Below are 26501 nucleotides of genomic sequence, written 5' to 3'. Positions count from 1 at the left end.
AAAAAGCTCTGGGGCGCCTGGGTGGCTCAGTGGGTTAGGCCACTGCCTTCGGCTCAGGTCGTGATCGCGGGGTCCTGGGATCGAGTCCCGCATCGGGCTCTCTGCTCAGCGGGGAGCCTGCTTCCTCCTCTCTCTCTCTGCCTGCCTCTCTGCCTACTTGTGATCTCTCTCTGTCTGTCAAATAAATAAATAAAAATCTTTAAAAAAAATAAAAATTAAATAAAAATTAAAAATAAATAAATAAATAAATAAATAAATAAACTCTAGATATTTCTCTGTGATATTTCCTCCTCAATTGGAAAGGCATAATACAGAATTTCCCAAGGGGTGGGGAGTGGGGGTGAGAGGGTTTCAGTCTTCTTTGGTGTGGCAAAGAGGAGCATCTTATCACAGATATTATTTGTGTATAGTAATTGCCAGTGTATAGTAATAATATAAAACAGACAACTTCTATTGGGTTTTTTAAATTATTATTATAATTTGTTATGTGTATTTATCATATGAATTTACTTTTTTTTGTAAGTGGGCTCCATGCTGGGCAGGGAGTGGGCTCCATGCAATGCAGGGCTTGAACTCCACCCTGAGATCAAGGCCCAAGGGGAGATCAGGAGTAGGACACTTAACCGACTGAGCCACCCAGCCACCCCTAAATTTACTTATTTAATATATTTACTATTATTTACTATTCTCTACAAACACTGCACCCCCCTCGTTGCCTCTGCTTAGGCAAATTCCATTTTACCATGGCAGAACAAAATTATACCCGGAGTTATGGGCTCAGTAAAATCATACGCAAACTTAACCTACAGAGATTTTTCACATCTATCAGTGGCTTTAAATACAAACTCCATGTGTGTGTTTCCTTTTCTTTGAGTAAAAAGCCTTTTATTTCCCTTTCAAGTAGTTGCACGTCCAGGTGAGTTTGTGGTCTGGAAGCAACTGCACGAGTGTAGCTGAGGCAGGAGAGAATGTACCTCCTCTCCCTTTTCTGCGTTCGTCCTCGTCAAGGGGAACTCATTCTGCAGACAGAGGGAGTCATGGATCCTGAAGGCCCGCTTTGAACCGTCACCATGGAGGCTCTATGACTTCAGAAGAGGGAAATCATGAAGACAGTAGACTGCTTGTGACTAGCCAGACTGGCTTTAGAGTTCCAGGGGAAGCTTTGAAGAATGGTGACCGGCATGCATCCATTTCTTACTGACATATTTTTGCTTATTGGGTTCCAAATCAACATTTGAGCCAAAAATTCACCCCTGTCTTTTTTTGTGGGAGGAAAAGGAAACCAAACAGACCATTGTATTTGCATGTGTTCTCCTCTGCTTCCAGTACCTCTTTAAAGAAAAATAAGAGTTCCAGTGCTCTTCAGTAGTTTATAACCAACTGGCTTATTTTCTAAGCCCTTGACATGGTGGCTTGGGGTGTGCAGTGGGTATGTTACATAAAGCCTCTCCATTTGTAGCTATTAAGATGATGTATAAGTACTCCAGAACTACCACTCCAGTGGGTGCAGCAACCCTCAGAGATATGCCTTCTTTGATCGTTTAAATCTGTGGAGGATTTAAAGACAGACATCTTTGCACATTCATGTGTAAGTTCACGCAAGGTGGCACTAATCTGTCTTCTCTTCTCCACCCCACCCCCTGCTGATCTGTGCTGGTCCCTCAGGCCTGGGTCACCTGATCTCCTGCATCCTCATTAATGGTGCCCAGTACTTCAGACGCATCAGTGAGTCCGGCATCAAGAAGATGTGTAGGAACATCTTTGTCCTGCAGCAGAATTTGACCAACATCACCATGTCGCGGGAGGCAGACCTGGACTTTGCAAGGTAGGACGAAGGACCGGGCTCGATCCCTTGTACCAAAGTCGAGATCCCATTGCCTATCAAAATCCCTTAGAAAAATGGATTCTTGGTACTTAAAAAGTTAATTTAAGAAAAAATGAAACAATTAGATGTTCCTCAGTCTTAGAGAAGGTAATTCTCTATGATTCTATTGGATGTGTAACCTGCCTTAGGCAGGGAGTTTTCCTGTTCTCCAACCTAAGTTCTTCGTACTACAAAACTTCAGTAACTTCCTTATTCTAAAAGTAATATTTGCTTATTGCATAAGATATGTCACATAAAATTTTAAAAAAAATCAGTAAACATGACTCCTAAGCCTTTCATCTGGAGGCTATGACATTTGGTGTAATTTCTCCTGGCCTTGTGCCTCTGCCAGGGATACAAGTGAATTTTCATACCATGCCTGCATATGATTTCTCTTTGTACAAAATTGGAACTATGTTAATGCAATTTTATATTTGTTTAATTGCATTTTTCCATATCAGTAACCTTCATTGAAAACATTATTTTTCCCAAAGCCGCTGATAGGCCTTGAAAGGACAGTTGATCCTTGAACAACATGGGTTTGAACGATGCAGGTCCATTCATAATGCAGACTTTTTTCATACACTACAATTAATGTATTTTCTCTTCCTTATTTTCTTCATAACATTTTCTTTTCTCTAGCTTACTTTCTTGTGAGAAAACAGTATTTAATACAGATAACCTACAAAACGCCTTCATCAACTGTTGATGTTATCGGTATGACATCTGGCCATCAACTCCTTTATGGCCAGGAAGTCATTTGTTTTTAATCGTCTGGAATTCTGCTGCCTAACGTTTGTACTTCTGTGTCATTTCATTTGATTTTTGGATTCCTCAAGAAGTTCCAGAAAATTTGAAACCATTTTTAAGGCCTTTCAGGAAATAATGAAATATTACATTACATTGACAGTTATCAAGACATATATGCTAGGATCCTTGTTTTGAAAGCCTATAACCATGTATCTTCATTTTTAACTTTTCTTCTCCAATCTATCCCTCCATTTGTTCCATCGCTGTGCTGTTCCTCTGCTTCTCTGTCCTTCTTCCCTGTCTTATTCTTCCTTTGTGCATGCGTGTGTGTGTTGCATGTTCATTAAATTCCCTATTTTAGGCTAAATGTGGTAGAAAGCCTTCTTTGCTCAGATTAGGGAAACCAGGTGTGACTGAATGCTGCATTTATTTGGTCGCTCTTATGGGGAATGATCTCATTATTGAATTAGTCTGTTCATAATAACATTGACAAGGGGAAGTTAAGAACATGGAGGCCTGAGGGATACAGAAAAGCATTACTAATTCTCGGAGGAATATAATTCTTAAATTCAATCATCCTTTTTTAAATGATTTTTTTTTTATTTAGCTGAAATAAGTAAATTAACAGGTTTTGGCAGACAGTATGGGGCCCGAACACGTCCTAAAAAAACTAGCACCTGGATAATGAAATGCTGACTGGGCGGTATTGAGGTTAGCATCAGTGGGCTGCGTGCCAGCACTGCTTCTTCAGGAAGTAATTAAATGGCAACTGAGCCGTGCCTTTTATGGTTGAATTTGGGACTGATGTCCAGGGCAGTGGGTGTGACCCAAAATGTGACCACTTGGGAGAGATACTGCTACTATTGCTGTTTACTCTGGATGGATTATAAAAGGAAATAGGCAGCATAAATATGTAGCATTGGATGATTCTGTCCTTCCAATCTTGGTTCAGAAGGCCTCTCCTTTTTTTCTTTTTTTAAAGATTTATTCGTTTATTTGGTGAGAGAGAGAGAGATCATGTGGCAGGGAAGGATAGAGGGAGAGGGAGAAAGAATCCCAAGCAGACTTCTGCTGTGCGGGCTAACCCTAACGTGGGGCTCAGTCTCATGTCCCTGAGATCATGACCTGAGCCAAAACCAAGAGTCGGCCGTGTAACTGACTGAGCCACCCAGGCACCCCTCAGAAGACCTCTCCCTATTAGACTTGTATGTCCCAAGACACCGAGACTCTTTTCTGTTTTCTCAGTGCTGAGCCCAGAGTAAGTGCTCATCATGGGTATTGAATGAATGGATAGGTATATACTCAAGGCTTCTTTTGGTCCTGATGAAGAACTTGGATAATGACAAAGTTTAGTCTGTCTTTAATGCCCTAAGAGTTTTCACTAGCTGACATGGGTTGGTGTTCTTACAGGTTTATGAGAACAGCATCTCCCTAGAGCATAAAGCATTTTACAAAAGGAACCATGTATCCCTATGATTCATTGTCTCTTTCTCCTTCATTTGCTCTTGCTCTCACACATCGAACATACATAGACACATTTTATGGCCTTATTTTTTTCTGTTTCTGGTTTGGGTAGGATGGGTTTCATGGAAATGGGCTCCATCGATTCCACTGAATTTGAAGCTATGTAAAATGAATATAACAGCAATGCCAAAATAGCCAGAAATAATAGACTGCAGCAGTGTGCCTCGGCGTTCCTTAAGCAGTGTCTAATCAAGCATGGGCAGCATCTGTACTTCCAGCAAGTCTCTATAGGAATGTTATCTTCTAACACAGTAATTAATCACTAGTTGCCATGTGTCAGAAAACTTACTTAACAAGAAGTTGCAATGCTCTTGTAGTTTTTCACATCCACAGCCTCCCTGGCCAGTGGAAAATACAACACCCTTTCTGTAATAAAGAAGAATGTGGAGTGATTCCATTTATGTTGATTCTTCTACTTGCGGCATTGCTGTCGATCTTTTTTTCTACACACCTTTACTCTCATTTCTAGTAGGAGGATAAATCTCAGGTGACCAAGGATCAGCATAACCTGTATAATCACCAGAATTAGAGAAACCCTGTCCCCCAGACAATGATCTTTGCTATGGTGTTGACCCTTTTAACCCCATTGTACATTTTTAGAGTCAAGATGATACTCTGTCCTGGAAAATGACTGCAGGTTAACTAGAAAATGGAAGGGCTTCTTGAGTGGGCTTTTTTTAGTTCCTTTCATGAGAAATCATCTTCCCCTGAGCTGCCTTGCACTTCTCCAGACTGAGTCTCTGAAACAACCTGGGAGACCAGGCACTGCACCGCGGGGGAAGTCTGGCTGGGCACTGAAGTCCCCAAAGTGGCTACAACAATCTTTGTACTTGAAGTGAAGTCATTATTCAAGCAGATGAGTCCAGAGTTTTCTTTCTGGTCCTTCCTGCTCTCCCCACATTTTCCCTCTGACATCTGTCCCTTTACAGTTCTCTTTCTCCTTCATCTCTCCTGCCACCTCTGGTTTCCTTCGAGGCTTCATCTCTCCTCGATTTTTTTCTCATTTTGATTTTCTTTAGACTGGCCTCTCTCGTACTTAAATCCGACAAAGATAAGGAAATGAAAGCTTAGATTCAGGAAGTGGTAAGGGGAGAAGTTCCAACACATAACAAAGTTTCCTCACCCTTCTACTCATTCTTTCATTCACTCATTCAGCTGCTGTTTATTGAGTGTGTCTTCTCTTTAAGACCTGCCCTTATGGAACTTACACTATTGTAATTCAGGCAGTTAAGGCAGACTAATAAATAAGTAAAATATAAAGTATCTAAATAAGTAAAATATAAAGTATTTAAATAAGTAAAATATAAAATATAAAGTAAAATATAAAGTATAAAAAAGATTTTATATATATGCTATGTGAAAAATCAGGGGAAGGGGAAGAGAGTATGCCGGGGTAACGAAGGTCACCCACAATTGTAGAGTGGTCACGGAAGCCCTTAGTGATGTGGTAACAATTGAGGAAAAATCTAAAGGAAGACAGGGAACAAGCCATGTGGATATCTAGGGGAAGGGCATACCAGGAAAAGATACACAAGAGGAAAGAGCCAGAGGGAGAAGTACGCTTGGCATTTAAAGAACAGCAGAAAGGCCAGTTTGTATGAAGTGAATGAGCAGAGGGAAGAGTCAGGGACGGAGTCACAGGTTTCATCTAAGAAGCTGAGATCCTGAAGGTTGTCGTGTTAACACTGGTTTTTACTTTGAGTGAGGTAGGAGGCTATCAGATGGTTTGGAATAGAGACTGCCATACTGTGACTTACACTGTAAAAGAATCACTCCTGGTTACTATGTTGTAAGTAGACATTTGGGGAGGGGAGGTTGCAGGCAAGAGCAAAAACAGAAGGAGCTGTCAGGAAACTAGGTGAAAGATAGTAGTGATTCAAGCCAAGATGGCGGCACTGCAGAAGATCAGAAGTGGTCAGATTACGCTATATTTTACAAGCAGATCTGACAGGATTTTCTGAGAGATTGGAAGTAAACCAGTGACTCCAAGGTTTTTGTTCTGAGCATTTCAAACGAAGGAGTTTTGATTTGCTGAAATGAAAATACACCAGACACTGGGAAAGACAGGTTGAGTTTGGGGAGGTGGAAACGGGGCAGATCGGAAGGAGGTATCAAGAGTTTGGGTTTGGAAATACTAAGGTTGAGATGCACGTTAGACATCTGAATAGAAATCAGGAAGAGGGGGTGCCTGGGTGGCTCAGTGGGTTAAGCCTCTGCCTTTCGGCTCAGGTCATGATCTCAGGGTCCTGGGATTGAGCCCCCCTGCTTCCCCCTCTATCTCTGCCTGCTGCTCTGCCTACTTGTGATCTCTCTCTCTCTCTCTGTGTCAAATAAATAAATAAATTTTTTTTAAATTTTTTTTAAAAAAGAAATCATGAAGAGAGAGCTTAACGTACAAATCTGTATTCAGGAAAGAGGTCTGGGCTAGAAATAGGAGTTTGGGAATCATCAGCAGGTAGATGGGATTTAAAGCCATGAGATGGAATGAGAAATGAGATCTTACTGACAACAAGAAGCATAGAAAAAGGGAAGCCATCCAAGAATTGGGCCTTGGGTGGATACTCCACTGTTGAGATGTTGGAGTGCTGAGAACAAACCAGCAAAAGAACCTGAGAAGGAGCAGGAAAGAAAATAGGAGAGAGGTCTGTTTCCCAGAAGCAAGTGTTTTAAGAGGAGAGTGTCTTCATCTGTGTCAAATGGTGCTAGTAGTTTAAGTTAGCTCAGGACAGAGAATTGGGGTACTGGTGGACCTGACAAGAGGGCTGAAATGCTTTGGTTTGCACTCCTTAATCTTCTCTACACAACTTACCTAGTGCAGAAACAAGCTTTGGGAATAGACTGCTCACTGCTCAGTTCTGTGGTGGGGTCTGATGCATTCATGACAAACAAGAATGCAATTAGAGGCTTCTGGTGTAATATATAAAAGACTGAATAGGCGCCCTCTCTTTTCTCACTGAATGGTTACTAAGAAAGCCCTGCTCTTCCCAGCATATTTATTCATCGTGTGTTTCCCATGATGAAGAGGAGTTGTGATCTCTCTCAGAAGGACACCGAATGGTTTTATTTTTAAGGAAGGTGCTCCTCCAAGCTCCACCCCCTCCCTTCTCCAGCCCTCAACCCCCTTCCAGCAACTCTGGTTTAGCTTTGGAGCTGTTCTGTATATGTTTACTTAACCAGTAAGGCCCTATGTCTTCTATGTGTAATACACATACATAGGACATCTTCACAGTAGCCAATAGAAAAATCCCACTGGTAAAGAAGGAACTATTTGGAATCTGGAAACCAAAGGAGAAAGAAATCTTGTTTGAAATGCCTCCTCAGGACATAGGTTTATATGGAGAAGTAGAACACACCATATTTGTTTAACTCAATAAGAGATTGAATCAAGAAAGTAAAGAGAAAACTGAAAGAATAGGAGAAATATTTTCGTATCACATATCTGATAAGGGACTTGTATCCAGAATTCATAGAAAACTCTTACAACTCCATAATACAAAGACAAAAACCCAATTAAACAATAGGTAAAGGCACCCCAGCAGTAATGAACACATCTAGTGTCCAGATCTTGGTTTCTAATTCTCTTCTCCAAGGAAAGATCCAAGGCTTCTGGGAGAAATGGCTGATTCTAGGACTAGGACAGAAAATATATAAAATGAGCATGGAACATCCAGAAGTTAAGGAAGTACTAAACACACACGCACACACGCACACATGCACACGCACACCACTTGGACAGGAATGTGTCACAGAGGCACAAGGGCCAACTGAAAGAGAGCCAAATGGCCAAAGCTGGGACAATTTGAGCAACAAAATCAAGTATTGGATTATGACACAAAGTACAGAATAAATATTTGAGTCCATAGTGATACAATTAAAATGATTGAATAAATTAATAAGTGAGGAAAAAGAGACAGATCTCCTATACAGAAGAATTCCAAATGAATTACATAGCTACTACCCTAAATAAGGAAACTAACTCTCCACTTCTTAACTGTAGATCATTCTTACGGACTTCCTTCCAAAGAGTACATAAGGAGTCAGGGGAAGGTAACTTGATAGTGGAGAAATCTGACAAACAGTACTTCAGCCAGGTGATCAGGGGTCAATGCCAAATTACACAAAGCATGTTGATGGATATACCCTTGATTTGAGGGGATTAAAATGATACTTTACCTCTGTGATCTTCCCCAAAACCCGTAACCCCCATATAAATGAGGAAAACATCACAGAGTTTTCAGTAAAGGAGGATCCTATGAAAGAAATACCAGTCCTCCTTGAAACTATCAAGGTCATCAAAAACAAGGCAAGTCTGAGAAACTTTTATAGCCAAAACAAGACTAAGAAGGCATGGCAGGGCACCTGGGTGGCTCAGTCAGTTAAGCATCTGACTTCAGCTCACATCATGATCTCAGGGTCCTGGCATGGAGCCCCACTTCAGGCTCCCCACACAGCAGAGCGTCTCCTCCTTCCTCTCTCTCTGCCCCTCCCCCCCCATGTGCACACATGATCTCTCTCTGTCTCTCTCAAGTAAATAAATAAAATCTTTATTAATAAATAATTAAGAAGGCATGACAGCTCCATGTAATCAGTGTTCTGGAAGGGATCCTAGAAAAGAAAAAGGACATTATGTAAAAACCAAGAAAATATGAATAAACTATGGACTTTAGTTAATAATGTCGCAGTATTATTAGGCACCTGGGTGGCTCAGTGGGTTAAACCTCTGCCTTCGGCTCAGGTCATGATCTCAGCGTCCTGGGATGGAGCCCAGCATAGGGCTATCTGCTCAGCAGGGAGCCTGCTTCCCCCTCACCCCCCTCTGCCTGCCTCTCTGCCTATTTGTGATCTCTCTTTGTCAAATAAATAAAATCTTTTTTAAAAAAATAAATAATATATCAATATTCAGTAGTTGCAATGAAGATATCACACTAAGATGTTGATAATAGGGAGACTGGGTGCAGTTCACATGGGAAATCTTTGTGCTGTCTTCTCAATCTTTCTGTAAGTCTAAAACTATTGGGAAAAAACTATCAAAAAATAGGCAAATGATTTGTATAGCCATTTCTCCAAAGAAGTTGTATAGATGGCTAATACACACATGAAAAGATGTTATTAGGGAAATGCAAATCAAAACCATAATGAGATAATCATATTACACCCACTAGGATTGCTGTAATCAAAAAGTCCAACTCCAGCAAGTGTTAGGATGTGGAGAAACCGGATCCTTCAGACGTTGCTGGTTGGAATATAAAATGGCAGAGCTGCTTTGGAAGACAGTGCATCGGGTCTTCAAAAAGTTAGACTTACTGCACACTTGCCCTATGACCTGGCAATTCCTCTTCTAGGTATTACCTGAGAGAAATGAAAATCTACACCTACATAAAAATCTGTATACAAATTTTCGTAACAGCCAAAAAGTGGCAACAACCCAGATATATCCATCAGCTGACAGAGAAATAAAGTGTGATAAACCCACACAACGGGTATTTTTCAGCTATAAAAAGAAAAGTACTGATCCATAATGACAAACGTGCGTGAACCTTGAAAACATTACATTAAATGAAAGAAGCTGGTCATGAAAGACCATATAGTATATGACTCCATTCATATGAAATGTCCAAAGTAGGCAAAGTTATAGAGACAGAAAATAGAGTAGCGGTTACTTAAAGCTGGAGGGTCGGGAGAAAATGGGAACATGGGTTTCCTTTGGGGATAATGAAAATGTTCTAAAGTAGATTGTGCTGATGGATGTACAATCCTGTGAATATACAAAAAGACATAGAAAATGTACCCTTTGAATGAGTGAATTGTATGGTGTGTGAATTATATCTCAATAAGGCTGTTAAAAAGAGGTTGAACTTTAAAGCTTGAAAGCTTCCTGTCACAGGAAATAAGTAGCCCGTGTTTTATACTTACATCTCTGGGGGGATTTTGTGTTGGCAATACCTAACTTTTTGAGTTTCCCCAATCCATTAGGGAGGTAGGAGATGAAGGCAGAATTTTTGGAGGAGGTGATGCTTCATGTTAATCTGAAGCAGAGTTATCCAGGATGAGGAGGGGGCCATTTGGAAGAGAGAGGGCAGTTCAGGGTGACTGGGGCATATGCCTGAGGAAGAGAGTGGTAGAAGATTCTGGGGGGAGGGGTGGATGATAAGGTGTTCAGACTTTATCCTGTAGGGTAAATGGACTCAGCGTAAGAGCGAGATGTTCGGTCTGTATTCTAAGTAGATTACTTGAGCAGCTAGGTGAGAAGTGGATAGGAGGATGATAAGCCACAGGCCTTGCAGGCCAAGTGGAAGGTGATTGTCAAGAGGGTGTAGGCCTGAACCAGGTCCAAACTGGGGGAGATGGAGGACATGGAGTTGAGAATTACATAGGAGCTAAAATTGGCAGAATTTAGAGAGTGATGGAACCATGAGAATAAAGAAAAAGGAATCAGGACATGGGTGGGTCCTAGGACCACCCTTCCATTTGCTAGGTAGGGTGCTGCCTGATTCAGAAATCACTGAATAAAGCCAATTGGGTTTGTTTGTTTTTTTTTTTTAAAGGTAAACCTCCAGGAATGGGGAGAGGGAGGTCTGATGGAGGTCATCAGTGGATGTAATCAGTGCAGGCTGCCTGTGAGATTTCCAAGTGGAGATGTCTAACACGCAACTGGACATGTGAGCCAGAAGCTGGGGGTGGGAGGAGCTGTCCTGAACCAACAGACCTGGGGAATCATCAGCCTAGGCCTGAGGTTCAAAACATTTAGGGGAAATCAGCACTGCGGACAGAGGACCGTGCCCGCCAGGATATAAAGGGCATGAGAAGAGGGTAGGGAAGTTACAAAAGCAGAAAAGGACAGGACTGCTGCAAAGAACTGGTCCTTCCCCCCGCCCCCCGCCATGAATTCATGTAGCACCTTTCTTCCCCGTAAATTAAAGCATCGTCCCATTTTAACCTCTCGGACTCCCCTATGAGGGAAACTGTTGAGGCATTTCCTCCAGGTGACAGATTCAGCCCAGAAACTGAATAGATATCACCTCAGACCCCTGCTTTATCCTTGACCTTGTGCTGTATCTAAGGCCAAGAATGATCTCTGGCATGGCTGAAAATCTTGAATTTCCTTCCAAGGCGGCTGTTTAGGCCGACTTCCTTCACAAAAAACCTCTTGCACCAGAACAGCCCTTTGGTTTTCTGCAGCAGAGGTACGGGTTTTCCTCTTTGAACTGACCAGGGTGTAGCCTGACAGGAATTAGCAGTGACATGCTGCCATCTACTGGAAACGCCCACAGACATCCAGACAGATGAATATCTGTGGTCCCGTAAATCCCCATCTCTCCAGGGAATCAAGAGTGGGTACTGGCTCTGAAGTAGGCTTTGGAGATAATTCAACTGAAAACATGAAATACACCCCCCCCCCGATTAAATAAAATGTCATATGATTGCCGGAAAACCAATTCTGTTTCTGAAAAATTACATATGTATGTATTTTTCATATTTTTTTCTCTGCTAATTTTTTCCCCCACCTTTATTCTGCCATTGGTTTTAGCTGCTTCTCCAATCCTGGAATAACCTATCTCTTTTCAAACCCTTACCTGTAAAACTCCAGATTTTCAACTCAAGATTATTAATCATGTGGATTTGTGATAAATTTTATAGGAGAGATTTGTCTGCTACCCAAATTCTTTTAATGATGTGCCCCCTAAAAATTCTATTATATCTCTTGAATTTAATGGTGATACAACACTAGCCCTGACTTTCTTGGGGCACAGAGTAAATTTGAAAATATGATGCGTTAAATAACTTTTGCTGCCTGGTAGGAGGAAATATACTCATTAATAATATTTAATAATAAAACAAAATTTATGTGGCTTAATTTCTGAGAAAATTTTCTTTAAAATTTGTATAAGCAGACACAAATAATATTACATCTCCCTAATTAAACCTTCATTTGACCTTCCTACACTGTTTCTGATCATCCCTCTTTCTACTCACTCACTTTTCCTGTGTTTATGGCACTCATAGTAGGTTCCATGTCTTCTAGCAATTAACTGATCGCTAATTGTCTAAGGGGGGCTCTTCATCTCCCATAGAGTACCCCCAAAAATGAGTATAAAGCTCTCAAAAGTAATACCTGTCCGTATTGATGTTTGATTGGTTATATCTTATGTATGAGGCTCTGATTAAGAAAGAATTCTTTTGATTATGCTCAATTAATGTCACCATACCTTGTACATATATAATGGCGATGTATAATTCAGGGTTCCTCAAGACTACTGGCAAATAGCTGTAGTCTTCCCTTTGTAGCACATGTCCTGGAATTGGAATGATTCAGAGATTAGCATAGATGACAGGCGGTATTATTTCCAATAAAGATCCCAAGGACTGGAAATCAGAAGTGACTTGCCCAAAATCTCTCATCAAATTGTGCTATTTATATACCCTGCACTACCTTTGTAGTTGTCACAGTTAGGAAATTAAATTAATTCACCCAGCGAGGCCATTTTTCTGCCAGGAAATGATCGTGCTAAAAAGATATGGACTAAAAAGATATGAAGCTTGCTCTTGACTCAAGCCCAAGAATGATCATTTACTGACTTTATTAGAATTCTTACCGAAAAACTTGAGGCTGGAAGATGACCTTTCTTGTTTTCTAAATGAAGATACACTGTTTAATTTTGGTGCTTAAACGTAGGAAACAGGCGCCTTTGGGATAGCCACGGAAACAGCTAAAGCTCATACAAACCATATCAAGGCCTGACTTCCTCCCAGCGCCTGTCTCGTTCGACAGTTCTTATGACTAGTTACCATAATTGTGTTTTGTTTTTGGTTTCTCAGTGGGTTTGTTTCCCCTCTGCTGCTCTGTAACAGCAATCTAAAATGTTTATGAATGTGATTTGTGTTTCAGAGTGTTTGATAAATACGAATTTCCATGTATGTTCAGAGAGCATCCTTAGCTAAATATAAGTACGTTACCAAGAAGTAAACATGTGCCTAGACTTAGGACTCCACACTTTCATTTCACTGAAACAAGGACAGCTTCTAGAAGACAACTGACTTCAGTATAAACTCCCTACAGGCCTAAATTACTTTCTTGCAGTGATGATATAAGAGCAAGTATTACTGTTCTTATTTTTTTTCAGTGTTCCAAAATTCATTGTTTATGTACCACACCCAGTGCTCCATGCAATACGTGACCTCCATAATACCCACCACCAGGCTCGCCCAGCCCACCACCTCCCTCCCCTCCAAAACCCCCAGTTTCTTTCTCAGAGTCCACAGTCTTTGGTGGTTCATCCCCCCGCCCAATTTCCCCCAACTCCCTTCTCCTCTCCTTCACCCAATGTCCTCCATGTTATTCCTTATGCTCCACAAGTAAGTGAAGCCATACAGTAACTGACTTTCTCTGCTTGACTTATTTCACTCGGCATAATCTCCTCCAGTCCTGTCCATGTTGATACAAAAGTTGGGTATTCATCCTTTCTGATGGAGGCATAATACTCCATTGTATATATGGACCACATCTTCCTTATCCATTCGTCTATTGAAGGGCATCTATCTTAGTTCTTTCCAGAGTTTGGCGACCGTGGCCATTGCTGCTATGAACATTGGGGTAAAGATGGCCCTTCTTTTCACCATATCTGTATCTTTGGGGTAAATACCCAGTAGTGCAATTGCTGAGTCATAGGGCTGCTCCATTTTTTAATTTCTTAAGGAATCTCCATACTCTTTTCCAAAGTGGCTGCACCAACTTGCATTCCCACCAACAGTGTAAAAGGGTTCTCCTTTCTCCATGTCTTCCCCAACATTTGTTGTTTACTGTCTTGTTGATTTTGTCATTCTAACTTGTATAAGGTGGTATCTCAGTGTCATTTTGATTTGAATCTCCCTGATGGCTAATGATGATGGAACATTTTTTCATGTGTCTGTTAGGCATTTGTATGTCGTCTTTGGAGACGTGTCTGTTCAAGTCTTCTGCCCATTTTTTTGATGTGATTATCTGCTTTGTGTGTGTTGAGTTTGAGGAGTTCTTTATAGATCTTGGACATCAGCCCTTTGTCTGTACTGTCATTTGTATCTTCTTCCATTCAGTGGGTTTTCTGTTTGTTTTGTTGACTGTTTCCTTTGCTGTGCAGAAGCTTTTGATCTTCATGAAATCCGAAAAGTTCATTTTTGCTTTTGTTTCCTTTGTCTTTGGAGACATGTCTTTTTTTTTTTTTTTTTTTTTTTTTTACACAGAGAGAGATCACAAGTAGACAGAGAGGCAGGCAGAGAGAAGGGAGAAGCAGGCCCCCTGCCAAGCAGAGAGCCCGATATGGGGCTCGATCCCAGGACCCTGAGATCATGACCTGAGCTGAAGGCAGAGGCTTAACCCACTAAGCCACCCAGGTGCCCCTGGAGACATGTCTTGAAAGAAGTTGCTGTGGTCGATGTTGAAGAGGTTACTCTCTATGTTCCTCTCTAGGATTCTGATGGATTCCTGTCTCACGTTGAGGTCTTTTATCCATTTCGAGTTTATCTTTGTGTATGCTGTAAGAGAATGGTCGAGTTTTATTCTTCTACACAGAGCAAGTACTATTACTATTATGTAATTGAACTCAGTACATGAGATGAACTGTACGAAGTGCTTTGCCTATATTGGTTCACTGAAACTCTATATGAAACTCTATATGTAACTATTATGACCTCATTTTCTAGATGAAAAAAAAACTAAAGCTTAAAGAGGCTAAGCAAATTCTCAGTTTACATAATAATAGTTTTAGGATTCAAACTTTGATCAGTCCAACACCAAAGCCTCTCTGTGTTCTTAGCCATGAGAAATCAGGGTTCTCATTTGGTAAATATTGGGTCTCTGTTTGCTTTGTGTAATTAAAATATGATTTCATTTTTCAATTAGGCTCTTGGCTCTCAAACATTTTCTTTTCCTTTATTTTTTTCTGGTTGTCCTTCCCGCTTGATTTCCATCAAGCTCTAGTCTCTGGCACTTTTAATTAGCTTTAATTAGCAGTTTCACTGTAGAGGGCTCGGCAGACCTCTCCTGCTCTGGAATGTGTGAGGGAGGCTGGTTTTGCTTAGCCATTTGGTACTCAGTACTGCCCATTGTTGGTCTGTCCCCCTTCCAAGAAAATGCGCTGGAGCAGTAGTACTTGACATTCAAGAACACTCTCTCGTGGGGCATCTGGGTGACTCAGTCATCTGTTAAGTGTCTGACTCTTGACTTCAGCTCAGGTCACAATCTCAGGGTCATGAGATGGAACCTCACTATGACGTCAGGCTCTGTGCTCAGCAGGCAGTCTGCACATGCACCTGTTCTCTCCTGTTCTCTCTCTCTCTCTCTCAAATAAATCTAAAAACAAAACAAAAAACACACTCTCTCAGAACCATACCACAGATTAGAGCTAGCATATACCATGGGTAAATTCCGTCATTAATCCCAAATACACCCATCTGTACTCCTAAAACACCAAGCAGATAAACCAAGTGGTTATCAAAGGCTAGATGGTATAGGGGACTTCTTTTAAGTGGAATTCTTTGACTCTAGCCCTAAAAATTCAAATCTAGAAAGTTCAGGTTGGGGAAGAGGGTACAGAGCAGGAATCTGCAGTTTACTTAGCAAGTGTCCTGGAGAGCCTGATGCAGATAGTTCTTGGATGCTCTTGGAGAAATTCTGGCCTTTCCTATGTTCTTTGACACTCACAGTAGGCCATTTCTCTCTCAGCCCCTTATTTTCCTTTAGTCCTCCCCCGCTTCCCCCACCCGGATTCCGTCTTCCTCCTGCTGCAGGCAGTCAAAGTAAAACTCACCTGAAAGCCCTTTTCTGGATTAAGTGGAGCCATTAGCATCACCCCTCAGGACAGGCACCATGACGATGATCCATGACAACTGTTTTGAGGCAGAGTCAACTGTGGTCTTGGAAGTTTGGGGTGAACCAACTAATACTTCGCTGAGGTAGTAGAAGGCCAATAAACCGATTCAATCCACAGTTGTGGTATAAACTTGGGCAAGTCACTTCCACTCTCTTAGCTGAAGTTTCCTCATCTAAAAATAAGGCTCTGAGTAGAAGATCTGCTGTAGACCCAACTTGCCCAGAGTTGCACAAGGTAGAGTCAGAGATGGGGCACAGAGGTCCAGAGCCCCGCCTCAGCCACCAGCTCTCAGAAGACGCTATCCCAGGAAAGTCTTTTTTTTTTTTTTTAAAGATTTTATTTATTTATTTGACAGAGAGAGATCACAAATAGGCAGAGAGGCAGGCAGAGAGAGAGAGGAGGAAGCAGGCTCCCTGCTGATCAGAGAGCTGGATGTGGGATTCGATCCCAGGACCCCGAGATCATGACCTGAGCCGAAGGCAGCAGCTTAACCCACTGAGCCACCCAGGCGCCCCCAGGAAAGGCTTTTGAGAGGAAGCAAATTAACTTCATTCTAATTGGGCTTCTGGGTGGCTCACTTGGTTAAGCAACTGCCTTCGGCTCAGTTCATGATCCTGGAGTCCCAGGATCGAGCCCTACATCGGGCTCCCTGCTTGGCAGGGAGTCTGCTTCTCCCTCTGACCCTCACCTTCTCATGTTCTCTCTTTCTCAAATAAATTTAAAAATCTTAAAAAAAATAAAATAAATCTCTGCTTTCTGTTTAAAAAGAAAAAAAACACAACAACACTTCAGTCTAATTCCATAAAAGTACTGTAAAGATTTCTCATGTACACAGTATGTAACAGGCACTTTTAATATTTGATGACTAGAGGGACAGAAAAATGAAGGCATGTGTATATATGAAGGAATGAAGACAGAAGGAGGGGAGGCCAGTTTCTTCCGGTCAAGCTCCCAGTTGTGGCATTTGCTCACCACACCTCCTGGAGAGTAAGACCAACAGAAGCTGGCCACTGCTTTTGCATGACCTATAAAGGTCCTATAAGGCTCAGAACGGTAATTCAAAAAATAAACATGTAGGTGCTCAAAAACATAAATGTCACATCTGCTGTCGCTCTTCATCTTCTTTGCCGTGCTGTGGTTTTCCAGTTGATGGAAAGGTTTTATTCAGATCAGCCATTTCGCTTTTTCCTGGAGGCACTCTTAATCTTTGTGTTCTAACCTTTAAAGATCTAGGCTTCACTTGCTGCTGGAATGATTTCCATTACCGGGTATCTATATGCTTAAATTCTTCCCAAGAATGCCCCACCTCCGATTTTGCTCAATTGCAAGTGGAATCTCATGAGAGAGAACGAATGGTGGGCGGAGGGGGAGAGGCCGGCTCTTAACTGGCCTCTCTCTCTCTCTCTCTCTCCCCCCGCAGGTCTGGGGAATGGTGGATCCCCGGCCTCCGCCCTCCCGCAGGCAATAGCACCCCATCATCTTCTCCTCGCGGCAATCTCTTTCACAAAGACGCTGGTGAAGCATTTTGGGGGTACTGGGGACACAGGAAGGAGGGAGCAGCTGGGGCTTTTTAGGGGCCGGACCATGTTATTGACAACATTAAAGGCTTCATGGCTACGTTCAAGCGGAAATTAATTACAGCCCAGTTCCCCCATTTCTCCCTTAGGTGACAGTCTTCTGTTGATGTGTGCTGCTGTGAAAGTAATAATAGGTTTCAAATGTTTGTGAAAAACATAAAGTAATTACTTGCTGTGATAAATCAGTCATCTGAAGTTTCAGCTTCGCTCCGCTCTGCGTACATGGCAGTGGGTCTGTGTCTTTTGTTAACTTTAATTATACAGCATAGGAGCATTTTTACTTTTCAGTTTTCAGAAATTTCCCCTTTTTCTTTTCTTGGTTTCCTAGTTCTCCAGGGATGAAAGTATTGAAATGATAATGACACATAACTAACATTTGAACAAGGGAAGCATATGTCTGCCAGGGAGCTGATTGCCTTAGTTAAGTTTTGTGGCTGTTGGCTATTAGCTATTTGCCAGTTTCTCTAATGAGCCTTAAATATTTACTGTTTGTGGTACGGAGGGAAAGAATGTGCTCTGGGGCATTCTGAGCTTCCTTCCCACCAAAAGCATATGTTTAAATTATGGGCCCTGAAGCCAAAGAGCCTCTAATAGCTTTCTTCCCTTTTTTAAATTAAAAAAAAAAAAAGAAAGAAAGAAAGAAAGAAACGGAAAAGTTTCCATTGAAAGCTGCAGCTCCTTTCCTGGGGTCCCTTTCTTCAGTAGGGCCTGTGCAGATCTGCTTGGGTGACACTGACCCCTTTTGTTAGCTCGCCTGTAGAATAGGAGAGAAATTTCCTTTTGACAACTATCTTAGAAGAGGTCCTTATCCAAGCAGATACAGTAGTGAGGACGATATCCTAGCCAGCATGACATTATCATAGGTAGGTCCCTTACTGTTAGTTAGCACTAGAGATGGGTCACCCCTAAAAATGTGAATTGCACATATACATATCTCTTTTTAACTACTGTAGCATTACGTTTTTCTGTTCCGTCAAATCTGTCTTGTCCATTCCTGACCGGTGAGCCATCATAAATCCTACCTTCAAAGGTTTGCTTAATCTCCCGGATCAAGCTCTCCCTTACGTAGAAAAATAAGTTTTTCCCTTTCCAATATTAATCTCTCTCTTCAAACTGTCATTTATATTTAGAATCAAAGAGAAGAGCAGTGAGAATTGGCTGTCTCATTATTTATCTTACTGATTAATTGGTTGTCTACTGGAGAATTCTTCTGTATGGAAAATCATACTTACTGGGACTTCTGAGTTTTTTCTTACAACGATCATTGGTGTTCATGATGTTTGCCCCGAGACTGGAAGATCCCATCCAATATCAAAGAATACCACTGTGTTCGGTATAGTTTTAGCATTATGTCTATTTTTTACTGTATCCTGTCTGTTGAAAACTGTTGGCAATATGATAGCTCAGTTTAAGCCAGAATCTCTTATTACACCTGTAACCCCTTCTTTTCTTCCCATGCTGCGTCATGGTGTTTTTAAAGCACTATTTCAGTTTTCCACATACAAGTAAGGCGAGATAGTAACAACAAACTGCTCAAAATATCTTCTATTCTATTGTTGTTAACACACGGTTACCAATAACCACTACGTATTGAGCACCGACTTTGTGTAAGGCCCTCTTCTTATGTGATGTTCACAGGTTATCAGATGAAATCCTTGTAATAACCTAGTGTGTCTAGGTATTAGCATTTTCATTTTACAAATGGGAAAATGGAGTCTGAAAGATTAAGTAACCCAAGGTCTACACAACTAGCAACTGACAGAACCATGATTCAAAGCCAGCTCTATCTGCATTTCAGCTGTTGTTCTATACAGCTCATGACAATGAAACGCATTAGTATTTCAAGAAGATATACCACAGCCTCAGTGATTTTATAGACTCTATTAAATGATGATGCTGGGGTGTTCTTCGTTGAAAAGGCTTCAAGGAGGGGTAACAATTTTTTATCTTCCCTGCAAGAAATTGAAAGGAAATGTTTTATAGGTTGCAGGGATACACAAAAGGAAGCCAAAAGGATTATGAGAAAGGATTTTGGCGCAGCACCTACTGTCTTTCTAGGAATAATTACCTTTATTGTCAGGCCCAACAGAGGTGGGAAGGGGTATAGGACCTCTGAGGACTGCCATACAGTAGCATTAGAGAGTGTCCAGGGTAGGTAGGAAGACAGGACCAGACAGCCCATGGAGAGGGGGGTCACTGCCACTTACAAACCCTAATTCCCCACGTATCCAAACACCTACATGTGGTGGTAATATGATGACTAATGAAATGAAGTTGTCTTAAATAGCTTGTAAAAAACTATTACAGTTTTTCAATGAATTTTACATATTCGGAAGAGAGGGGAAAGTGAGAAGATAGCTGTTTTTGTTCCATCAAGAGAAAACCCAGTCATTTTGAAGATTTTATTGATTTATTTAGAGAGAACAAGCACAAATGGGAGGGGAGGAGCAGGAAGAGCAAGAGAATCCCAAGCAGGCGCGGAGCCCAACAAAGGGCTCGATCCCACGACCTGAGCTGAAATCAAGAGTTGGATGCCCAACCAACTGAGCCACCCAGGCGCCCCAAACCTAGTCATTTTAAAAGAAAAATAAAAGGAGTGATCCATGATTGACATTGGTCATTTTTTGATCAGTTAGCTTCTAAATCTCCTCTTGTGTTGAGAGAATTCTCCACAGCATGGCCTTGGAGGGAGACAGAGCCCATCCTCCATCATCAAAACACAAAGCCAAGGCTTGCTTCTTGTATGGGGACCCAGCCTATAATAGACAATCAGATGCGCCTACTCCACACTAATCAGGGAACTAGGGACTCCAAGGTCAGGGGTAATGGAGAATCATACGAGGTGTTACCAGCAGTAGTGGAACTTCCAGTTACCTGGGGTAGTGGCCGATAGCAGTGACCATGGAAGAGTCAACATCCGGTTCTGCCGGCACATGAGTGAAACACAGTGTTCTGTGTTTAAGCGGCAGCAGCCATGGTATCTTCAGGAAACTGTCTTTGTGGGGTGATTCTGGAGTGCTTCTGGCCATGGTCTCAACCACTGCCTCACTTTGTTTGTTCCTGCTCACTTTCCAAATCTGATTCTCCTCTCTTCCTGGCTCATCTGTGAATTTTACCCAGTACCCTTTCAATAATTGCTTCTCTGCAACTTACAGCCTTGATTGTTACATACATATACATGGTAAAATCTAGTGAATCGAGTAAATTTTCACTTTTAGTTCTTTCAGTCTTCAGCAAAGCTCAGTTTTACATTATTAATCATTACTATTGAAGTTTTAAGGTCAACTTTGATGACTCATCGCTATTAAAGTTTTTATATAAAGTTACACAGCATCTCTTTATCTTGGCTAATTCTATAGTATACTTAAATATCCATCAAGAAATTTTAATTTTGGGGGGGTGCCTGGGTGACTTAGTCATTAAGCGTCTGCCTTCGGCTCAGGTCGTGATCCCAGGGTCCTGGATCGAGCCCTGCATCAGGCTTCCTGCTCGTTGAGGAATCTGCTTCTCCCTCTCCCATGCCCCCTGCTCGTGTTCCCTCTCTGGCTGTCTCTCTGTGTGTCAATTAAACCTTTAAAAAAAGAAAAGAAAAGAAAAGAAATTTTAATTTTTTAAAGAGAAAGCAAAACTGGCTGGTTTATATGCCCTGAGGCTTGTTTCCCATAGTTGAGAAGACCTAATTATCAGTTTTATACATTTGTTTCCATTATCTATTACCATATAATGAATCATCCCCAAACTGAGTACCAAGTACAGCAACCATGACATTAGTTCTGTTGACTGAGCATATGGACTGGGGCTCAGCTCTACAGTTCTTCTGCTGGATTGCCTTTGGATGTCTCCCAGGGCTGTAAGCTGATGGCAGCTGGACCTGGAGCATCCACGCTCCTTTGTCTATGTGTGACTAGTGGGGGTCACTGGAAGCCTGGGCTCTGCTGGGGTGTTGGTGTAACTAGCTCCTTCTCTTTCTCTCCTCATTGAGTCTCCGAGATTCTACCTTCTACGTAACTCTTCCAAGTGATTTCTTCATCACGGCAGTCATATTTCCTACACGATGACTTAGGGCTCCCAAAAGCATGAAAGTAGAAGCTGCCAGGCCTTAAGTCTTGGACACAGGGTTATCACTTCTGCCACATTCTGTCGGTTAAAGCAAGTCACTGGGCTAGCCCACATTTAGTGTAGGAGGGACTATGTAAAGGCAGGAATAATGGGAGGCATAGTTCATAGGGGCTACCTTGGGGATTTAGCTCTCCTGTGTCTAAACTCCAGACTGCAGAGTAAGTGTTCGGTGCCAGGTGCAGTAGGCATCCAGTGTATTTGTCAGGATTATTTCTATTGCGAAGAGCAGAAACCAAATCCAAACTAGCTTATGCCAAAAAAGAGAATTTATTGAATCATGAAACTGAGATATTCAAGGGGGGATTGGTTTAGACATAGTTTTGTCCAAGGATTCAAACCACATCAGCCTGGACTCAGTCTTTTTTTTAAACCATCAGACTCTTGCTGCTGTTTGCATCCGCTTGGCTTTGTTATTGTATAGCCTTTGTCCTCCCCAAAATAAGAGCTGCAAAGTAGTATCATACTTTTAGCAGAGAATGTTAGGGAAAGAAAACCTCTCGCTTCCAAAATCCGCACGACAAATGTCATGGAGGGACTCTGTTGGCCCTGTCTTCCTATGAACCAATTGCTGTGGCCGGGAGAAGGGGCGTTCTGATTGGAGGGTCTGCGTCACGTGCCCACACCTGTTGCGAGGGGCTGATCCTTCAGACCAGGACTTCCTAGGACGTGTTCTAGAGAAAAGGAAAGCTGCTGTTACCAGAACAAGTCGGATGGATCCTGGAAAAACAAAAACAAGAAATAACTACCCCCGATAACATTGTGCTGAATGAATGAAATTTAATAAGTGAGTGGCATAGGCAGTGAAGTACTGAGTTTATTAGGTGCCAAAGGAGACAGACACTTCAAAATTATTTTATGGAAAGAGCTAGACAGAAGTGCTGCTAGGAGTGGACTGAAATAGAGAAAAAAATGCAGTTTTGAGCTGTACTTTGAGAGGGGAGATTTAAGAGGAGGACGATATTATAGACCGAGAAAAGGTCACTTTCTGCAGACCCAAAAGCAATTAAAGATAGAGAAGTTTCCAAAGTCTAATTTTTGGATGCAGCTGCTCTCCTTAAACTGTACTTTTAAGAAAATCAGGTTCGTACAGTCCGTTGGACCATTTAGTTACCAATTGAGTTGGATCTCAGGAAGAGCTGTTCTGTAACCCTGAATGTGACAGTGGGGTGTCTCAAATATTTAAGGGGCTCCTACAAAAATAAAGTTCCGTGATGACTGTTACCGAAGGGTTAAGAGAAAAGCCTTTTGAAAATATATATTCTCTTGTCCTCCGTCACTTTGATTAACAATAAATGCTGAATCCCCAGAAATAATAGTAATCTGCATTTTTGTATTTAGAGCCCTCCTGTGAGGCTGAAGGTTTCTATGTAAATTAATTAGCTCTTCTCTGGGGCGCTAAGGAGGAAAGGAAAGCAAGCCCAGCTCCCTCCCCAGCCCTGGCTGAAAACTATTGAGCAGCAGATTCGGGATCTACGAGGGGAGAAAGAACAAAAACTGACCTGACTGAACTAAGTATAGTTTCCTTGAGATTGGGGAAAGGAGAAAGCAGTAGAAGGGAGAAATGGCTGTAGAATCTAGTCAAGAGAAGTCCCAGTTGACTGTCAGAGTCTTACATCACCTTGTCTTCACAGAAACCTAGAAAGTCTTCATTCACAAGGGGTTGGAGGTGGTGTCATCTGTCACCTTCCTTTAACAGACAGGAGACTGGCTCAGGGAGATGGAGAAACTGGCCAGTGAGGGATCCTGGTAGGACTAGAACTCAGATTTCCTGACTCCTTCGTCAGGACTTCCCCCCCTCCCAAGACTCGGGGCTTCCTGGAGGCTGATGTCAACTTTCCCAGTGTTGACATTCCCATTGGAAGCCACGTTGTCCTCGAGCAGTGGAAGAAAAGAAAATCTCCAGAAAAGAAGCATCACCATCTTTGTGTGGTTTGAACCCCTCTCCCTAGTTTCTTTTACAACTTGAGGGATATCTTGTTAACCCCACTCCCCATAATGTTTTCCTTTTCTAAGACTAGAATAAAATTGCTGCCAGACACTTCTTTATAAACAGAAATTACCATGTGATGATAATTATGACTTCTGTTCACTATCCGCACATACTCATATCCTTGTTATTAAGTAAATACAGAAAGATTATTCGTTTTATTAGGTTTTGATATTGATATTACCATGTTCTCTCTTAGCTATAAATATCTGCTCTGCCCACATCAATTTGAATCTTTTTTCTTAAGCAAATTAAAGTAGAAATGATAACACAATTACCATCTGAATTCTACTAAACTCCAAGTCAAAACAAAATATAAGGACTGTGATTATGTGAGAGGGAGAGACTGAAGGGGGAGACTTCTCCTGCTGCTAAGGAGCCGGAAGTCATATCCTTAGCAGAAGAACCAGGATGTCGTAAGTCTGCGTCGGTGTGGAGGGTGGCTGGACTCCCGTACCGGCAGACACGGTACAGTTGCCCAGGATGGGAGGTTGAGTCTCGTCACTGGCTTGTTAAGTGCTAATTTGGGTAATAATCTTCTGCTTCCAATGAACATTTTTCCACAGGGTATATGAGTTCTTTTCCTGAGTTCTTTTCCTGAGCCCGAGTTCATGCTAGTAACTTAGAGAAACAACCTTAAAGTGCTGGGTAGACAGGGAGAATCCGGCTGTCAGACCAATTTGAACAGGTTTAGTGTTGCGGTCACTTACAAAAACCTTCAGATTCTTACTTTGATCCTGAGAGGAATCTGGTCTGACCTGCTGTCTTCCTTGAAAGAATGTTCTCAAACGTTCTCGTCTACCTCGCCATATCTAGTGAGCAGACGTGAGAGGACCCTTAGGCCCCAAATGGTTTTTCTAAGCTGTTAGGGATAGTCTCATCCCGAATATGTGACTTGATAATCTCCTGTGTTCATTGTACTTTAAGCTTCTGTTTCACCTTAGGACCTTGGTGGACCTTTTAAAACAGCCTCTTCTTAGGCTCTTACACATCTTTGGAACCATGTACCATTGGGAGCTTCTTACCACTAATTTCCTTAATGAATAAAGCCACGTATAAGCACAAAAGCATGTAATTTGAACTATTTCAATATCTGAAGCATTTCCTAAAGAAGTCAGTTGCTCGAGGTGGTTATGACAGATTGGCAAGGAGCTATCCATTCGTACCTCAAGGGGCCATCCATTGGCAAGGGGTCATACCTCCTGAACATACTTGAGAGCTAACCATTACTAGAACTTCAGAGATGAAGATCTGGTTCCTGCTTGTACGTGGTGAGGAGGGTGGGCTCAGTAATGAGAGGGTTGAGTGGGATAACAATTAAGAGGGAGAGGACTAAGATAAGAAAGGATATTAAAACCTCATAAGACTCACTCCTGGGTATATACCCAAAAGGAAGGAAAACATATGTCCCCACAGAAACGTGTCCATAAATAGCATTATTATGTCTACTAACTGCTAGGTGGAAACAACCCATATGTCCATCGTTGGATGAATGGATACGCAAATGCGGTCTCTCCACACAATGGATTATTATTTGGCTATAAAAGATTGAAGCACATGAGTGAATCCTGACAACAGTATGCTCAGTGAAAAAAGGCAGTCACAAGAGATCGTATGCGCTCTGATTCCATTCGTGTAAGAGTCCAGAACAGAGAAATCCACAGAAACAGAACGTAGATCTGTAGTTGCCCAGGGCTGGGTAGGGAGCAGGGAGAACGGGCGTGCTAGCCAAAAGGTACAGGCTGGCTTTTTTGAGGCGATGATGGTGTTCTAAACTCAGCTGCAGTGACGGTTGCACATTATCTATAAAGATGATAAAAGCCATTGAATTGTACACTTGAAGTGGGTGAATTATATGGTATGTGAATTACACCTCAATAAAGCTGTTTTTAAAAAAAAAAAAACGAATAAGAACTAAAATTGAGAATAATGGTAAAGAATGACAGGGAGCGGCTCTCTTTCCCTCGCTCTCCCCTCCCCCGCCCCTCCCCCTCTCCTCTCTCTCTTTTTCTCTCTCTCCCTCCTCCCTTTCCTCCTCCTCCCCCTCTCTCCCTCTCTCCCACTCCCACCCCCAAAAGGGAATCACTGTCTGTGGTTGAGGACAGACACTGCCTCTGGAAGTAAGGGAATGCTTTTAGTGCTCCTGATGATTTTTTTAAAATCATTATTAAGAGTTGATTATGGAGCTAATTAGGACTACAGAACTTCCAGCTACACAAAGAGAAAATTGCACTTGGGAGGGTAGAGAAAGGTAATACTAGTTCAAAATCTGACAGGGGCGCCTGGGTGGCTTAGTGAGTTAAAGACTCTGCCTTCAGCTCAGATCAGGATCCCAGGGTCCTGGCCCCAGGGTTCTGGGATCAAGCCCCGCATCGGGCTCTCTGCTCAGCGGGGAGCTGCTTCCCTTCCTCTCTCTCTGCCTGCCTCTCTGCCTATTTGTGATCTCTGTCTGTCAAATAAATAATTTTTTTTAATTACTTAATTAATTTTAAAAAATCTGACAAACATTTGCATCCCAGCTGGAGGAAGCCGTTCTTATTACAGGAAAGGAGCAATGCTGTAGAAAGCCGCTCAAGAAAAAGCAATCCCCAAGTTAAAATAGACTCATCTAATGGAAGAGAAAGAATCTGAGACTCCATTATAGATCCATTAAGTTAAGAATAGCACAAGAAATGTAAGGAAATTCTTTTGTTTTGTATTTGCAAGAAAGATTTTTATTTTCTGAGTTTTCATTTGTTCGTGAATCTCTCGGCTTAGCTTGTTTTAATCAGCAGTGAGAGGAGTTACAAAGTCATGATTTAAGATTCTGAATGTCTGCTCTCCCTAGTAACCCA

At 41.9% G+C, this 26501-nt stretch overlaps 1 protein-coding gene across 2 annotated transcripts in view; it reads left to right on the top strand.

Annotated features, from left to right (window-relative positions):
* The window catches only part of EXOC4 (exocyst complex component 4), a 725477-nt gene that overhangs the window by 666242 nt on the left and 32734 nt on the right, over nucleotides 1–26501 (top strand). Inside the window, exons 17-18 of one of the 2 annotated variants that reach the window (XM_032304528.1) lie at nucleotides 1666–1825; nucleotides 10684–11491. In XM_032304528.1, coding sequence (XP_032160419.1) covers nucleotides 1666–1825; nucleotides 10684–10687 — 164 coding nt within the window. In that variant the 3' untranslated portion in view covers nucleotides 10688–11491. Of the gene's footprint in view, nucleotides 1–1665; nucleotides 1826–10683; nucleotides 11492–26501 lie in introns of those variants that run through there. The other variant, XM_032304527.1, reaches the window with a different exon arrangement.

Source organism: Mustela erminea, chromosome 11 (genome assembly GCF_009829155.1).
Source record: "Mustela erminea isolate mMusErm1 chromosome 11, mMusErm1.Pri, whole genome shotgun sequence".
Classification (NCBI taxonomy): Eukaryota; Metazoa; Chordata; class Mammalia; order Carnivora; family Mustelidae; genus Mustela; species Mustela erminea.
Note: the sequence above shows the minus strand (reverse complement) of the source record. Positions and strands in the feature narration are given on the sequence as shown.